This window comes from Ostrea edulis, chromosome 3 (genome assembly GCF_947568905.1).
Source record: "Ostrea edulis chromosome 3, xbOstEdul1.1, whole genome shotgun sequence".
NCBI lineage: Eukaryota > Metazoa > Mollusca > Bivalvia > Ostreida > Ostreidae > Ostrea > Ostrea edulis.
In genome coordinates, this window is record NC_079166.1 from 79,973,132 (window position 1) to 79,992,959 (window position 19,828).

At 34.1% G+C, this 19,828-nt stretch overlaps 1 protein-coding gene across 1 annotated transcript in view; it reads right to left on the minus strand.

Moving 5' to 3' along the window:
• The window catches only part of LOC125676201 (uncharacterized), a 249,116-nt gene that overhangs the window by 118,646 nt on the left and 110,642 nt on the right, over positions 1 to 19,828 (minus strand). Inside the window, exon 9 of the mRNA XM_056159113.1 lies at positions 10,288 to 10,449. Coding sequence (XP_056015088.1) covers positions 10,288 to 10,449 — 162 coding nt within the window. The remainder of the gene's footprint in view (positions 1 to 10,287; positions 10,450 to 19,828) is intronic.

The window sequence follows — 19,828 nt, forward strand, 5'->3', positions numbered from 1 at the left end:
CTTTGACCCCTTACGGAGTTATTTGACCTTTCGCAGAAATCATTGTTAGCACTTCTACTTTGTAACCGTAAATGATAGGAGGATGAAACCTTTTCTAAAACATAGAGGGTAATTAGTAGAAGCGAAGAATTTAAAATGAAGGCATTCGGTGTCCCCTAAAGGGAGTTAATGCCTCTTTATGTTTTGCAATTTATTCGTAAAACATGTCGAGCTTGAGCACGGTTTGTCGTAGAGACATGGGACCAACTGGAATAGGATCGGTGACCTTTGACCTTGAAAATTAGGTCAAGATCAAAGGTCAAGGTCATCAGAAAAGAGGAAAAAATAGCACTTTTTATACTCTTTTTCCTGCTTAAGATAGCGTTGAAATATTATATGGTTAAGTATTGACTTCTTGATTGGTTTTGATAGTATGCATTACAACTTTGAACTTTGACCCTTCTGTGAATTTCGGAGACTCGCGTCGAAAACCTTGTTATCGCTACTCCTACTTAACGGAAAGTCATAGAGACACGAAACCTTCGCTAATGAATTCACAGTAAAACCCTCTTGCAAAGAAAAAATAATCAAAGGGATACGAAAACCCTTAAGCATAGTTATTGCCCCTGAAAGTCTCCAATATCATTATCTAAGCCTATAACTTTTATATTAATATAGATAGAGACATGAGACCACTTGCATTAAGACCGATGACCTTTGACCTTCAAAATAAGGTCAAGGTCATAGGTCAAGGTCATCATCAAAATTATTTTTTTTCCCTTTTCAAGGTCTTTAAAAGTATTTTTATCATTGATAAGTTAACCGAAAGTAACCGAAAACCCATAAACAAATTATTGCCCCTGAATGTCTTGATTAACTTTTTTTAAGCTTATAGCTTTTACATTAATATAGATAGAGACATGGGATCACTTGCATTAAGACCGATGACCTTTGACCTTCAAAATGAGGTGAAGGTCAAAGGTCAAGGTCATCGTGAAAATTATTAATGAAATTTTCTTGGTCATTTTGAGTTTCGTATATCATCTTAAATATTGTTAAATGTCTTTTTTTAAATCATTGCAGGTGGAAAGCCCTCTAATTGTTCGCGAACAATTAGGATCACTAGTTATGATTATTTTTTCTTTCCCTTTCGTCTCCGAGACCGCTGGATGGATTTTCCTCAAATTCTCACAGGTTATAAAGAACGATGGTACCTCGAGGCATTTTTTCATTTTTTTCAAAATTCACTTCCGTTCGTGAGATACGTCCGATTTTCCGGTTTTTGAAAGAAACTTTGTCCGGGGGTAAACTTGAAAACCACTAAACATAATCGAATGAAATTTTCAGGGATGATAGATCTATTTTCTCTATGATGCATGCACCTAATATTTTTGGTCGCCGTCACTTCCGGTCGTCACCGGAAGTGATTAAATAAATCATGAATTTCAAACTTTTTTCTTTCAAATTGAAACCTATATCGGTTTACTAGGTCTCGTTCTAATTCTCAAAAAATGTTGATCCCACCGGAAGTTGAATCTCCAATTTCCGGTTATATCAAAGAAAGACTATTTATTCTCTCATTTTTTATTGCCATAAATCTCGGTCATGAAACTAGTTAATGACTTGAGTTTTACATATATTATAGTCACTATAAATGTCTAGAGTAACGTCAAATATTTTTTTAAATTCACTTCCGGTCGGCAAATACGGCTTATTAGCTGTTTTCGTCGTCCAGCATTTTTCTCAGAAACGGTAAAAGATAGAGTCATAAAATTTTCAGAGTTAATAGATCTCACTTTGTAGGCGTGCAGTAGGGGGTTAATAATGTCGGCCGTCACTTCCGGTCTTCACCGGAAGTGATTGAATAAATCATCAATTTCAAACGTTTTTCTTTCAAATTGAATCCTAAATCAGTTTACTAGGTCTCGTTCTAATCCTCAAAAAATGTTGATCCCACCGGAAGTTGAATCTCCAACTTCCGCTTATATCAAAGAAAGACTATTCATTCTCTCATTTTTCAGTGCCATAAATCTCGGTCATTAAAAAAGTTAATGATTTGAATTTTACATATGTTATAGACACTATAAATGTCTAAAGAAGCCTCTAATGTTTTTGTAAAATTCACTTCCGGTCGTGAGATATGGGGTGGAAATATTCAAACCTTGTTCTTTTCAGTTTCTCAATAATGAATATAGATAGACGCTTGAAACTTGTAGAGTTGATCAACTAACATTAGTCCATTGTACACCTAAATTCAATTTTTTTGTCCGTCACTTCCGGTCTATACCGAAAGTATTTGAAAAAATGTCGATTTTCTGATTTCTTCGAGTGATTTCTTAGAGATGGTTGGATAGATTTTCTTGAAATTTTCAGGAATAGTATCTGATGAAATGATTGTGCTGTGGTTATTTTTATTTTTCCAAAATTCACTTCCGGTCGGAAAATATGGTGGATTGTCTGTTTCTCAAACAAGATTTTGTCCAGCATTTTTCTTGGAAAAGGTAAAAGATAGGTTCATCAAATATTCAGGGATGATCAATTTCCGTTTGTAAGGATGCAATAGGGTGTTGAGCATGTCGACCGTCACTTCCTGTTGTCACAGGAAGTGATTGAAATAATCGTAAATTTCAAAAAAAATCTTTTAAATTGAAACCTATACTTGTTTATTAAGTCTCTTTCAAAGTATCAAAAGAATATTGACCCCGTCGGTAGTCAAAAGGACTACTTCAGGTTTCTTGATAAAATACTTTTTTACTTTTCGTCTCTTTTTCCCCATAAATCTCGCTTATATTTGAAGTCTTTCATATGATTTTCACATGTCTTAAGAACAGTATCAACTTCTAGAGTTTTGACTATTTTATTTTTCTAAATTGACTTCCGGTCGGTAGTTACCTACTACTTTTTCTTTCTTTAGTCTACAATGTACTTCTTTTTGTTGAGAACTCTTTCAGATAGAAACGTGAAATGTTCAGGGAATATAGACAGTAAAGAGTCGCTGTCATTTATAGGAAAACACATCTGAATAGTACTTCCGGTCGTCACCGGAAGTTACAAGAAATGAGTAAAAAATTCGATAATACATTTCTCACTTGTTGTTCAAGTACACTCTCTGATATATTTGAATGGTTTTCGTAGGATCAGAAAACTCTTTACCGGAAGTGAACAAACGGAAGACCTACTCATTACTAGTAATGAGTGTCTAGTTAAGGTCTTCCGTTTCAGACGGAAGACCTTATAGTGACTCTACTGTTTATTATTATTATTATTATTATTATTATTTTCCTCTTTTTTGTCGGCACGAATTCTCGGAGATGGCTGGATGGATTTTCTTGAAATTTTCAGGGATGATAGAGAATGAAAATACCCTGTTTTTTTTTTCATTTTTTCAAAATTCACTTCCGGTCGTTAGATATGTCCAATTTCCATTTTTTAGAAGAGATTTTGTCCATCGTTTTTCTCAGAAACGGTAAAAGATAGAGTCACCAAATTTTCAGAGTTAATAGATCTCACTTTGTAGGCGTGGAGTTGGGGGTTCAGAATGTCGGCCGTCACTTCCGGTCGTCACCGGAAGTGATAAAAAGAATCGAAAAATTAAAGTTGTAGTTGTTGAATCGAAACCTATACCACTTTTTCAGGTATCTTTTGGAGTATTGAAAACCGTTGACCCCACCGGAAGTGGAAACGTCGACTTCCAGTAATAAAGGAAACACTTTTCAAATTCTCCTTTTTCAATGCCTTAAATCTTGTTTACTAAACAAGTGTTTGACTTGTATTTAACATATGTTGTAGACACTATAAATGTCTAAAGTAACCTCAAATATTTTTTGAAAATTCACTTCCGGTCGTGAGATAGGGGGTGGAAAAATTCAAACTTTGTTTTTTCAGTTTCTCAATAACGAAAATATATAGACGCTTGAAACTTGTAGGGTTGATCAACTAGCAGTAGGTCATTGTACACATACTTTCAATTTCTTCGTCCGTCACTTCCGCTCTATACGGGAAGTATTTGAAAAAAATGACGATTTTTCGATTTCTTCGAGTGATTTCTCAGAGATGGCTCTGTAGATTTTCTTGAAATTCTCAGGAATAATGTCTTATGAAAAGACTTTCCTGTGGGTATTTTTGTTTTTCCAAAATTCACTTCCGGTAGGAAAATATGGCCGATTTTCTGTTTGTCAAACGAGATTTTGTCCAGCATTTTTCTTGGAAAGGGTAAAAGATAGGTTCATCAAATATTCAGGGATGATCAATCTCTGTTTGTAAGCATGCAATAGGGTGTTGAGCATGTCGAACGTCACTTCCTGTCGTCACCCGAAGTGATTGAAATAATCGTAAACTTCAAACTTTTTCTTTTAAATTGAAACTTATACTAGTTTATTAAGTCTCTTTGAAAATGTCAAAAGAATATTGACCCCGTCGGTAGTGAAAACGACTACTTCCGGTTTCTTGATAAAATACTTTTTTACTTTTCGTCTCTTAGTCCCCATAAATCTCGCTTATATTTGAAGTGTTTGTAATGATTTTCACATGTCTTAAGAATAGTATCAACTTCTAAAATTTTGACAATTTCGTTTTTCAAAATTGACTTCCGGTCGGTAGTTACCTACTACTTTTTCTTTCTTTAGTCTACTTCTTTTTGTTGAGAACTCTTCAGATAGAGACGTGCAATTTTCAGGGAATATAGACAGTAAAGAGTCACTGTCATTCATAGGAAAACACATCTGAATTGTACTTCCGGTCGTCACCGGAAGTTACAAGAAATGAGTAAAAAATTCGATAATACACTTCTCATTTATTGTTAAACTACATTCTCTGATATATTTGAATGGTTTTTGTAGGATCAGAAAACTCTTTACCGGAGGTGAACAAACGGAAGACCTACTCATTACTAGTAATGAATTTCTAGTTCTTTTTATTATTATTCTTTTTTTTTCAATGAAGATTTCTCAGAGATGGGTGGATGGATTTTCTTGAAATTTTCACGAATGATAAAGAATACCAATACCTCCAGACGTTTTTTTTTCATTTTTTTTTTTGAAATTCACTTCCGTTCGTCAGATATGTCGGATTTCCGGTTTTTTCAAAAATATTTTGTCCGCGCGAGATCTCAGAAACGGTAAAAAATTAAGATACCAAACTTACAGGAGTGATATACCTTAAGGAGTAGGCGATTCGAATTGGGCTAAGCACGTCCGCCGTCACTTGCGGTCACTACGGGAAGCGAATTTAAAAAATGGATTTTTTTGAACTTTTTTGCTTTTTAATGTTTTTCTTTGATAAAGGTAAGATCAATAGAGATTCTTTATAGAATGCTGAATATGATATTTGTTTTTAAATTGATCAAACCAAACTCTTGATATTCGTAGTTTTAATTTTGAAGCGAGGTCCTTGCTAGTCTAATGGTTAGCGTGGTGGATTTCCATGCGGGCGACCCGGGTTGAATCCCCAAGATTACTCGAATATTTTTTCCCCACTTTTTAACAAATGAAGAATTTAAGGTTATCTACTGCACACGGAAAGAACGGAAGACCTTCTTGTTGCCATGGCAACAAGTTTCTAGTTATTATTATTTTTGTTCCTTTTCGTCTCCGAGACAGTTGGATGGATTTTCATGAAACTTTCACAGATTATGGAGAACGATGGTACCTCAAGGCTTATTTTTCATTTTTTCAAAATTCACTTCCGTTTGTGAGATACGTCCGATTTTCCGATTTTTGAAAGCAACTTTGTCCGGGGGTAAACTTGAAAACCACTAAAGATAATCGAATGAAACTTTCAGGGATGATAAATCTCTTATTTCGTTGGTGCATGCACGCAATATTTTTTGTCGTCGTCACTTCCGGTCGTCACCAGAAGTGATTAAATGAATGATAAATTTCAAACTTTTTTCTTTCAAATTGAAACCTATATCGGTTTACTACGTGTCTTTCTAATTCTCAAAAAATGTTGACCCCACCAAAGATGAATCTCCAACTTCCGGTTATATCAAAGAAAGACTATTCATTCTCTCATTTTTCTGTGCCATAAATCTCGGTCATGAAACAAGTTTTTGAGTTGAGTTTTACATATATTATAGTCACTATAAATGTCTAAAGTAACGTCAACTATTTTTGTAAAATTCACTTCCGGTCGTTAGATAGAGGGTGGACAAATTCAAAGTTTGTTTTTTTCAGTTTCGCAATAACGAATATATATAGACGCTTGAAACTTGTAGGTTTGATCAACTAGCATTAGGCTATTGTACACATACTTTCAATTTTTCGTCCGTCACTTCCGATCTATACCGGAAGTATTTGAATAAAATGACGATTTTCCGATTTCTTCGAGTGATTTCTCAGAGATGGTTCCGTAGATTTTCTTGAAATTTTCAGGAATAATGTCTTATGAAATGACTTTGCTGTGGTTATTTTTGTTTTTCACTTCCGGTCAGAAAATATGGCCGATTTTCTGTTTCTCAAACGAGATTTTGTCCAGCATTTTTCTTGGAAAGGGTAAAAGATAGGTTCATCAAATATTCAGGGATGATCAATCTCTGTTTGTAAGCATGTAATAGGGTATTGAGAATGTCGACCGTCACTCCCTGTTGTCAAACGGAAGATCTACTCATTACTAGTAATGAGTGTCTAGTTAAGGTCTTCCGTTAGCAACCTTTTAGAGATTGTAGTTTATTATCATTATTATTTTTTTCCCTTTCGTCTCTGAGACGGTTGGATGGATTTTCATGAAACTTTCACAGATTATGGAGAACGATGGTACCTCGAGGCTGTTTTTTTTTTTTTTCATTTTTTTTCAAAATTCACTTCCGTTTGTGAGATACGTCCTATTCTCCGGCTTTTGAAAGCAACTTTGTTCGGTGGTAAACTTGAAAACGACTAAAGATAATCGAATAAAACTTTCAGGGATGATATATTTCTTTTTTCTATGGTACATGCACGTAATATTTTTTGTCGCCGTCACTTCCGGTCGTCACCGGAAGTGATTAATGAATCATAAATTTCAAACTTTTTCTTTCAAATTGAAACCTATATCGGTTTACTACGTCTCTTTCTAATTCTCAAAAAATGATGACCCCACCGGAAGTTGAATCTCCAACTTCCGGTTATATCAAAGAAAGCCTAATCATACTCTCATTTTTCAGTGCCATAAATCTCGGTCATGAAACAAGTTAATGAGTTGAGTTTTACATAATTATAGTGACTATAAATGTCTAGGGTAACGTCAAATATTTTTGTAAAATTCACTTCCGGTCGTTAGATATGGTGTGAAGAAATTCAGGCTTTGTTTCCCTGATATCTCCGGAACGAGTATAGATATACACTTGAAACTTGCAGGGGTTATATATTAGCGATAGTCCATCTTAAACACAGTTTGTATGTGAGTGTACTTCACTTCCGGTTTCAACAGGAAGTGGTTGAAAAATTTACTATATTCAAATTTTTTCAACACGATTTCTCAGAGATGGCTGAATGGATTTTCTTGCCAATTATGAAGATGATAGAGAATTGCAGTACCCTTAGAAACGATCTTTCATTTTTACAAAATCTACTTCCGTTCGTAAGATATTTCTGATTTCCATTTTTCAAAAAATCATCTTGTTCGGAGGTAATCTCAAAAACGACTAAAGAGGAACAAATGAAACTTTCAGGTATTATAGATCTATCGATTGTATAGTGCAAGCACATTAATTTGTTTTTCGTTATCACTTCCGGTCGTAACCGGAAGTGATTGAAAGAATCACTAATTTCAAACTTTTTCTTTTAAATTGAAATCTACACTAGTTTCTTAAGTCTTTTTTAAAGTAATCAAAGAATGTTGACCCCGTCGGTAGTCAAAACGGCTACTTCCGGTTTTTCGATAAAATACTCTTATACCTTTTGTCTTTGTGTCCGCCATAAATCTCGTTTATATTTCAAGTGTTTGATATAATTTTCAAATCTCTTAAGAACAGTATCAACATCTAGAGTTAAGACAATTTTATTTTTCAAAATTCACTTCCGGTCGGTAGTAAGCCACTACTTTTTCTTTCTTTAGTCTGCTTCTTTTTTCTTGAGAACTCTTTCAAATAGACACGTGAAACTTTCAGGGAATATAGACAATAGAGAGTCGCTTTGGTTTATGGGAAAACACATCTGAATATTACTTCCGGCCGTCACCGGAAGTTACGAGAAATGGGTGAAAACTTCATTAACACACCTTTCATGTCTTGAAAAGGCACATTCTCTGATATATTTGAATGATTCTCGTAAGAACAGAAAGCTGTGTACCGGAAGTGTTCAAACGGAAGACCTACTCATTACTAGTAATGAGTGTCTAGTTATCATTATTATTATTATTATTTTTCTCCGGTACTTTTTTGTCAGGTAGTGTTCTCAAAAACTACAAAGGGATCGATAAGAAACTTTCCAGGATGATAGTATAACGATTCTATATGTGCATAGTGATAGTCATTTTGTCTGCATGTGCATGCACGCGCGCGGACGTGCACTGCCATTTTGGTAAAAAAAAATGTAAAATCAGAATATTAAAGGGATCGATATGAAACCTAAATAGGATGGTAGTATATCATTTGTAGATATAAAAAATGAGAGTTATTTTGTCTGCACGCGCACGCATGCGCGTACAAGGGCATTACAAAATTTGTACACTAACTTTGGAATCGGTCTAACTTTTTTAGTTGTTCATTGAAATGGTTTGATATTCATATCATAAGTATATATTGAAACCCTTAACTGATTTGCATGGTCAAAATTACCAATTTGCACGCGCATGCACGTGCACTTCATATGATTAGATAGTACTAAAACGTTTGTAACTATCTTATTTATGAAGCGAATGAGATGATATTCACAGCATACGTAGACAATATGTGTATCTATATATTGGTGTAACAAAAAAATGCCAACGCACACGCGCATGCGCTTGCAACTTTTTTCACATGTTTAATTTTTAAAGGACGATAAGTTTTTTTTTCCATCAAATTCTATTGATATTAGGGGTTTAGATGTGTCTTGGTACTCCTTACAAATTACTGTGGTTATAATTACTGCTCAGCACGTGCATGCATGTGTGCTGAATTCTGATTGGACGATTTTAAAATCGCTATAACTTCCTTATATTTGGTAGAAACGTTATGAAATTCATACTGTGGGTATATGATACAAATCCCTGTTGAACAACATCAACAAAAATTCGGAATCATACACGCGTGCGCGTGTATGCACGTGCAACGCTTTCTTTCATTTCTTGGTACTGAAATGACCATATTGAACGTACTACATGTAATTAAAGGCTAAAATAAAATTATTTTTTGCTCTAGATTCACAAGGACATCACTTGTTAAATGGGGAGGTTTGGGGAACATATGTAACGGTCCCCGTTACAATTAGAACTAGTTCATTTTAATTTAGTAAAAGAATAAGAAATATCAGACAGTGATAAATCAGTCATTATCAGCGAAATAAGATTCATCGTCAACTGTGTTTGCTAAAAAAATATACAACACCAATAACATCACACCCTTCATCTAACATAACATTAAGTTAAAGATGGACATCATGGGTTCTAGGCCTTCTACATTGTAACTAGTTCATAAAACATATTTCTAATGAAATCCGAAATAGCTGAAGTTCTTGTTTGTTTGGTCTTTTATTCTTTTTGTTTAAGAAATGAGGATGAAGCGAAAATTAATAATTATGCAAGCAAAATAACTTTGTGGAAAAGGAGGCGTTGTTGATACGTGTCTGCGAAACTATTCATCTGCACAAATCCTCTTGTGCGTGTTGTAATGAATGATCAATAAACATTAACACGATCAATATTTAAAAAAACGCGTATGCAATTTTGTTTGTATGAATAAAAATTGCATATATATGCGATGACATCTACGCGGGCCTTTTTGACAGGTTTGACTAATTATTTGTATCAAAAATGAAATTATATTAAAGTTTGGATTATAAATCTTCTTACTTGCAAACAGGGCACCTTTTGATGAAGAAAACACTCACAATAAATCATATAAAGGAATTGAAAGCCAATTTACCTTTTCCGATGGAGAAATCATAATTCGAATAAAATGTGTTTGTGATAAAATATGAGGGCTCTATTCCATTTTAAAGTTATGACCAAGGTTAAAGTCTCGAACAGGCTAACAGACAAACAGACAGAATAAACACAGTATATTCCCCATCTTCGATAAGTATATATATATATATATATATATATATATATATATATATATATATATATATATATATATATATATAAAAATCCAGGTAACTTGGAATGTTAATTTTCTGTAATCCTGATTACCTTTCGATACAGGTGAATTGTCTCCAATCATAAACGATCCAATAAGGGTATTGTAAATCCATGGATTTGAGACACCTTGTTCCTGTATTGCTGTCTTTACAAAACTCCACAAACGGACTCTTGTATCCCGACATTCTCCAAATACACCAAGTGGGATATTCACTGAAACGAATGTAAAAAAAATGTTGGTTTTCTTCATAAAAGAATAAACTGTGTGATATCACTAACAGTAATGGTTGGAATAATTTAGAAAACACAATAGTCTAAAATATCAAGAATACAATCATACAACCGATGAAGATCAATGACATGATACTCATAAAGAATTCAAAGTTAAGGAGTAGGGCAAACACGAATACCTAGGCATACTAGAGGTGAGGTTAGATGCCTAAATGAGAAGCATCCCCTACCAACCACATCAACAACCACATTATTTCTTCAAAGGGAAATATTCGTAACATCCATATCATATAACGAATCAAATTATGATATCTATCTCACCCTATTGTACTTAAAACAATTAAAAATGTGAAAAAAATAAAATAATGGAACTTTATAGCGATTATAATCTCCTCCAAAAGTCTGGCTCTAGGGCATCGATATTTATTATAGGTCATCTCTTAGTCTAGGGGCTGATTCCCCATGCATCAGACTTGTCCTGGATAAAGTTTGTGTAAACAAGTTAACGGCGTGAGCAGTTGCCCACTGGAGTTATTTCAAAGTGAGATTTTTGAAACGCAGTTAACATTATCGTTAAACTTGCTCTAATTATATTTGTGTGACTGAAAGACACCTCCTACCGATGGGAAATCGTGCACTCTACACCTTTAGATATAGAGCGAATCCTTACTTCTGTTTATTGTTAATCTACGTAAACTTCTCTAAAGTCATATCAACCTTTTTATTGAAATATAGAAACTGTAAGAATATTCAAAATTGTTTAAGTACACTCTGAACATTCTAAAGACAGCTTTATTCAATGTGAAATGTTCAATAAAGTGAAGACAGAAAACAGTGACCAATCTCACACTTAAGAATACAACATAAGAGTACGATAAACACGACTTCTGGACACACCAGAGGTGTGATCATATGTCACGGAGGAGTGTACATACCTAGTTGACCGATCGCAACCGACATTAGCGCTATATCTTGATAAGTTTAACGAAGTAAGTCAAAGTCAAAATAAGTATGGAAGGTGAAGACAACGAACAGTGATCAATCTGATCAACACGTCAGACAACATTTGACTGGTAGTATTGGAAAACTAGATCGCTATAACGACCATATGATTTGCAAAATGCTGACTTAAAACGGGACTGGTGAATCACTTGTACCCCCATCTTGTTTGTAAGTAGCTTGCCTCGATTTATAAGCTAACCATACGCAGAAAACACTCTTGCATATCGAATCGGTTGAGATATATAAACACCATGTAAACGTAAATTTGTAATATTGCTACATACATATGGAAATTTGACGATGGACAAGCTGAAATGATCCTGTTTGTCATAAATTTGAGATGTTAGGTTGCCGCTAATATCTATATTCAATAGAATATTTAAGTATGAAGTAGAAGTGGACGACTATGTGGTGTCTTTTCTTTCTAGCTTACAGGGATATACCGAATCGACATATGAATGAACGTTATTGTTATTAATAGGATCCCATTTAGATAGTCTCGTATAGATTAGGTCTCGTTCTAATTCTAAAAAACTATTAACCCCACCGGAAGTTCGTCAGATACGTCCGATTTTCCGGTTTTAGAAAAAAACTTTGTCCGGGGGTAAACTTGAAAACCACAAAAGATAATCGAATGAAACTTTCAGGGATGACAGATCTATCTCCTCTATGGTGCATGCACGTGATATTTTTTGTTGCCGTCACTTCCGGTCGTCACCGGAAGTGATTAAATAAATCATCAATTTCAAACTTGTTTCTTTCAAATTGAAACCTATATCGTTTTACTAGGTCTAGTTCTAATTCTCAAAAAATGTTGATCCCACCGGAAGTTGAATCTCCAACTTCCGGTTATATCAAAGAAAGACTATTCATTCTCTCATTTTTCAGTGCCATAAATCTTGGTCATGAAACCAGTTAATGAGTTGAGTTTTACATATATTATAGTCACTATAAATGTCTAGAGTAACGTCAAATATTTTTTGTAAAATTCACTTCCGGTCGGCAAATACGGCTTATTAGCTGTTTTCGTTGTACAGCGTTTTTCTCAGCAACGGTTAAAGATACAGTCATCAAATTTTCAGACTTAATAGATCTTACTTTGTAGGCGTGCAGTAGGGGGTTAAGAATATCGGCCGTCACTTCCGTCGTCACCGGAAGTGATTAAATTAATCATCAATTTCAAACTTTTTTCTTTGAAATTGAAACCTATATCGGTTTACTAGGTCTCGTTCTAATTCTCAAAAAATGTTGACCCCACCGGAAGTTGAATCTCCAACTTCCGGTTATATCAAAGAAAGACTATTCATTCTCTCATTTTTCAGTGCCATAAATCTCGGTCATAAAACAAGTTAATGATTTGAATTTTACATATGTTAGAGACACTATACATGTCTAGAGTATACTTAAATGTTTTTGTAAAATTCACTTCCGGTCGTGAGATATGGGGTGGATATATTGAAGCCTTGTTTTTTCAGTTTCTCAATAATGAATATAGATAGACGCTTGAAACTTGTCGAGTTGATTAACTTACATTAGTCCATTGTACACATACATTCAATTTTTTCGTCCGTCACTTCCGGTCTATACCGGAAGTGTTTTAAAAAATGTCGATTTTCCGATTTCTTCGAGTGATTTCTCAGAGATGGCTGGATATATTTTCTTGAAATTTTCAGGAATAATATCTTATGAAATAACCTTGCTATAATTATTTTTGTTTTTACAAAATTCACTTCCGGTCGAAAAATATGGCCGATATTCTGTCTCTCAAAAGGAATTTTGTCCAGCATTTTTCTTGGAAAAGGTAAAATATAGGTTCATCAAATATTCAGGGATAATCAATCTCCGTTTATAAGCGTGCAGTAGGGGGTTGAACCGTCACTTCCTGTCGTCACCGGAAGTGATTGAAGGAATCGCAAATTTCAAACTTTTTCTTTCAAATTGAAACCTATACTAGTTTATTAACTCTCTTTCAAAGTGTCAAAAGAATATTGAGTCTGTCGGTAGTCAAAACAACTACTTCCGGTTTCTTCATAAAATACCTTTTTTCTTTTTGTCTCTTTCTCCCCATAAATCTCGCTTATATTTGAAGTCTTTCATATGATTTTCACATGTCTTAATAAAAAGTATCAACTTCTAGAGTTTTGATGATTTTGTTTTTCAAAATTGACTTCCGGTCGGTAGTAACCTACTACTTTCTCTTTCTTTAGTCTACTTCTTTTTGTTGAGAACTCTTTCAGATAGAGACGTGAAATTTTCAGGGAATATAGACAGTAAAGATTCGCTGTCATTTATAGGAAAACACATCTGAATAGTACTTCCGGTCGTCACCGGAAGTTACAAGAAATGAGTAAAAAATTCGATAATACACTTCTCATTTATTGTTAAAGTACATTCTCTGATATATTTGAATGGTTTTTGTAGGATCAGAAAACTCTTTACCGGAAGTGAACAAACGGAAGACCTACTCATTACTAGTAATGAGTTTCTAGTTATTATTATTATTTTTTTTCCCTTTCGTCTCCGAGACCGTTGGATGGATTTTCCTGAAACTTTCACAGGTTATAGGAAACGATGGTACCTCGAGGAATTTTTTCATTTTTTCAAAATTCACTTCCGTTCGTCAGATACGTCCGATTTTCCGGTTTTTGAAAGAAACTTTGTCCGGGGGTAAACTTGAAAACCACTAAAGATAATCGAATGAAACTTTCAGGGATTATAGATCTATTTTCTCTATGGTGCATGCACGTAATATTTTTTGTCGCCGTCACTTCCGGTCGTCACCGGAAGTGATCAAATAAATCATCAATTTCAAACTTTTTTCTTTCAAATTGAAACCTACTTTGGTTTACTATATCTCGTTCTAATTCTCAAAAAATGTTGAACCCACCGGAAGTTGAATCTCCAACTTCCGGTTATATCAAAGAAAGACTATTCATTCTCTCATTTTTCAGTGCCATAAATCTTGGTCATGAAACCAGTTAATGAGTTGAGTTTTACATATATTATAGTCACTATAAATGTCTAGAGTAACGTCAAATATTTTTTGTAAAATTCACTTCCGGTCGGCAAATACGGCTTATTAGCTGTTTTCGTTGTACAGCGTTTTTCTCAGCAACGGTTAAAGATACAGTCATCAAATTTTCAGACTTAATAGATCTTACTTTGTAGGCGTGCAGTAGGGGGTTAAGAATGTCGGCCGTCACTTCCGTCGTCACCGGAAGTGATTAAATTAATCATCAATTTCAAACTTTTTTCTTTGAAATTGAAACCTATATCGGTTTACTACTTCTCGTTCTAATTCTCAAAAAATGTTGACCCCACCGGAAGTTGAATCTCCAACTTCCGGTTATATCAAAGAAAGACTATTCATTCTCTCATTTTTCAGTGCCATAAATCTCGGTCATAAAACAAGTTAATGATTTGAATTTTACATATGTTAGAGACACTATACATGTCTAGAGTATACTTAAATGTTTTTGTAAAATTCACTTCCGGTCGTGAGATATGGGGTGGATATATTGAAGCCTTGTTTTTTCAGTTTCTCAATAATGAATATAGATAGACGCTTGAAACTTGTCGAGTTGATTAACTAACATTAGTCCATTGTACACATACATTCAATTTTTTCGTCCGTCACTTCCGGTCTATACCGGAAGTGTTTTAAAAAATGTCGATTTTCCGATTTCTTCGAGTGATTTCTCAGAGATGGCTGGATATATTTTCTTGAAATTTTCAGGAATAATATCTTATGAAATGACCTTGCTATAATTATTTTTGTTTTTACAAAATTCACTTCCGGTCGAAAAATATGGCCGATATTCTGTCTCTCAAAAGGAATTTTGTCCAGCATTTTTCTTGGAAAAGGTAAAATATAGGTTCATCAAATATTCAGGGATAATCAATCTCCGTTTATAAGCGTGCAGTAGGGGGTTAAACCGTCACTTCCTGTCGTCACCGGAAGTGATTGAAGGAATCGCAAATTTCAAACTTTTTCTTTCAAATTGAAACCTATACTAGTTTATTAACTCTCTTTCAAAGTGTCAAAAGAATATTGAGTCTGTCGGTAGTCAAAACAACTACTTCCGGTTTCTTCATAAAATACCTTTTTTCTTTTTGTCTCTTTCTCCCCATAAATCTCGCTTATATTTGAAGTCTTTCATATGATTTTCACATGTCTTAATAAAAAGTATCAACTTCTAGAGTTTTGATGATTTTGTTTTTCAAAATTGACTTCCGGTCGGTAGTAACCTACTACTTTCTCTTTCTTTAGTCTACTTCTTTTTGTTGAGAACTCTTTCAGATAGAGACGTGAAATTTTCAGGGAATATAGACAGTAAAGATTCGCTGTCATTTATAGGAAAACACATCTGAATAGTACTTCCGGTCGTCACCGGAAGTTACAAGAAATGAGTAAAAAATTCGATAATACACTTCTCATTTATTGTTAAAGTACATTCTCTGATATATTTGAATGGTTTTTGTAGGATCAGAAAACTCTTTACCGGAAGTGAACAAACGGAAGACCTACTCATTACTAGTAATGAGTTTCTAGTTATTATTATTATTTTTTTTTCCCTTTCGTCTCCGAGACCGTTGGATGAATTTTCCTGAAACTTTCACAGGTTATAGGGAACGATGGTACCTCGAGGAATTTTTTCATTTTTTCAAAATTCACTTCCGTTCGTCAGATACGTCCGATTTTCCGGTTTTTGAAAGAAACTTTGTCCGGGGGTAAACTTGAAAACCACTAAAGATAATCGAATGAAACTTTCAGGGATTATAGATCTATTTTCTCTATGGTGCATGCACGTAATATTTTTTGTCGCCGTCACTTCCGGTCGTCACCGGAAGTGATCAAATAAATCATCAATTTCAAACTTTTTTCTTTCAAATTGAAACCTACTTTGGTTTACTATATCTCGTTCTAATTCTCAAAAAATGTTGACCCCACCGGAAGTTGAATCTCCAACTTCCGGTTATATCAAAGAAAGACTATTCATTCTCTCATTTTTCAGTGCCATAAATCTCGGTTATGAAACTAGATAATGAGTTGGGTTTTACATATATTATAGTCACTATAAATGTCTAGAGTAACGTCAAATATTTTTGTAAAATTCACTTTCGGTCAGCAAATACGGCTTATGAGCTGTTTTCGTTGTCAATCGCTTTTCTCAGAAACGGTAAAAGATAGAGTCACCAAAATTTCAGAGTTAATAGATCTCACTTTGTTTGGGTGCAGTAGGGGGTAAGAATGTCGGCCGTCACTTCCGGTCGTCACCGGAAGTGATTAATAAATCATAAATTTCAAACTTTTTTCTTTCAAATTGAAACCTATATCGGTTTATTAGGTCTCGTTCTAATTCTCAAAAACTATTGACCCCACCGGAAGTTGAATCTCCAACTTCCGGTTATATGAAAGAAAGACTATTCATTCTCTCATTTTTCAGTGCCATAAATCTCGGTCATAAAACAAGTTAATGATTTCAATTTTACATATGTTATAGACATTATAAATGTCTAGTGTAAATTTAAATATTTTTTTAAAATTAACTTCCGGTCGTGAGATATGGGGTGGACATATTCAAATCTTGTTTTTTCAGTTTCTCAATAATGAATATAGATAGACGCTTGAAACTTATAGAGTTGATCAACTAACATTAGTCCATTGTACACATACATTCAGTTTTTTCGTCCGTCACTTCTGGTCTATACCGGAAGTATTTGAAAAATGTCGATTTTCCGATTTCTTCGAGTGATTTCTCAGAGATGGCTGGATAGATTTTCTTGAAATTTTCAGGAATAATGTCTTATGAAAGGACCTTCCTATAACTATTTTTGTTTTTACGAAATTCACTTCCGGTCGGAAAATATGGCCGATTTTCTGTTTCTCAAAAGGAATTTTGTCGAGCATTTTTCTTGGAAAAGGCAAAATATAGGTTCATCAATTATTCAGGAATTATAAATCTCCGTTTGCAGTCGTGCAGTAGTGGGTTGAACATGTCGACCGCCACTTCCTGTCGTCACCGGAAGTGATTGAAAGAATCGCAAATTTCAAACTTTTTCTTGTAAATTGAAACCTATACTAGTTTATTAAGTCTCTTTGAAAGTGTCAAAAGAATATTGACTCCGTTGGTAGTCAAAACAACTACTTCCGGTTTCTTGATAAAATACATTTTTACTTTTCATCTCTTTGTCACCATAAATCTTGCGTATATTTGAAGTCTTTCATATGATTTTCACATGTCATAACAAAAGTATCAACTTCTAGAGTTTGGATCAGTTTGTTTTTCAAAATTGACTTCCGGTCGATAGTAACCTACTACTTTTTCTTTCTTTAGTCTACTTCTTTTTGTTGAGAACTCTTTCAGATAGAGACGTGAAATTTTCAGGGAATATAGACAGTAAAGAGTCGCTGTCATTTATAGGAAAACACATCTGAATAGTACTTCCGGTCATCACCGGAAGTTACGAGAAATGAGTAAAAAATTCGATAATACATTTCTCATTCATTGTTAAGGCACATTTTCTGATATATTTAAATGGTTTTCGTAGGAACAGAAAGCTCTTTACCGGAAGTGATCTAACGGAAGACCTACTCATTACTAGTAATGAGTTTCTAGTTATTATTCTTTTTTTTCCCTTTCGTCTCCTAGACCGTTGGATGAATTTTCCAGAAACTTTCACAGGTTATAGACAACGATGGTATCTCGAGGCATTTTTTTCATTTTTTCAAAATTCACTTCCGTTCGTCAGATACGTCCGATTTTCCGGTTTTTGAAAGAAACTTTGTCCGGAGGTAAACTTGAAAACCACAAAAGATAACCGAATGATACTTTCAGGGATGATAGATCTATCTTCCCTATAGTGCATGTACGTAATATTTTTTTGTCGCCGTCACTTCTGGTCGTCACCGGAAGTGATTAAATAAATCATCAAGTTCAAACTTTTTTCTTTCAAATTGAAACCTATATCGGTTTACTAGGTCTAGTTCTAATTCTCAAAAAATGTTGATCCCACCTGAAGTTAAATCTCCAACTTCCGGTTATATCAAAGAAAGACTATTCATTCTCTCATTTTTCAGTGCCATAAATCTCGGTCATGAAACCAGTTAATGAGTTGAGTTTTACATATATAATAGTCACTATAAATGTCTAGAGTAATGTCAAATATTTTTGTAAAATTCACTTCCGGTCGTCAAATACGGCTTATTAGCTGTTTTCGTTGTACAGCGTTTTTCTCAGAAACAGTTAAAGATACAGTCATCAAATTTGCAGAGTTAATATATTTCACTTTGTAGGCGTGCAGTAGGGGGTTAAGAATGTCGGCCGTCATTTCCGGTCGTCACCGGAAGTGATTAAATGAATCATCAATTTCAAACTTTTTTCTTTCAAATTGAAACCTATATCGGTTTATTAGATCTCGTTCTAATTCTCCAAAAATGTTGACCCCACCGGATGTTGAATCTCCAACTTCCGGTTATATCAAAGAAAGACTATTCATTCTCTCATTTTTCAGTCCCATAAATCTCGGTCATAAAACAAGTTAATGTTTGAATTTTACATATGTTATAGACACTATAAATGTTTAAAGTATTTTTAAATATTTTTGTAAAATTCACTTCCGGTTGTGAGATATGGGGTGGATATATTGAAGCCTTGTTTTTTCAGTTTCTCAATAATGAATATAGATAGATGCTTGAAACTTGTCGAGTTGATCAACTAACATTAGTCCATTGTACATATACATTCAATTTTTTCGTCCGTCACTTCCGTTCTATACCGAAAGTATTTGAAAAAATTTCGATTTCTTCGAGTGATTTCTCAGAGATGGCTGGATATATTTTCTTGAAATGTTCAGGAATAATGTCTTATGAAATGACTTTCTATAATTATTTTTGTTTTTACAACATTCACTTCCGGTCGGAAAATATGGCCGATTTTCTGTTTCTCAAAAGGATTTTTTCCAGCATTTTTCTTGGAAAAGGTAAAATATAGGTTCATCAAATATTCAGGGATGATCAATCTCCGTTTGTAAGCGTGCAGCAGGGGGTTGAACATGTCGACCATCACTTCCTGTCGTCACCGGAAGTGATGGAAAGAATCGCAAATTTCAAACTTTTTCCTTTAAATTGAAACTTATACTAGTTTATTAACTCTCTTTCAAAGTGTCAAAAGAATATTGACTCTGTCGGTAGTTAAAACGACTACTTCCGGTTTCTTGATAGAATATCTTTTTACTTTTCGTCTCTTTGTCACCATAAATCTCGCTTATAGTTGAAGTCTTTCATATGATTTTCACATGTCTTAATAAAAGTATCAACTTCTAAAGTTTTGATAATTTTGTTTTTCAAAATTGACTT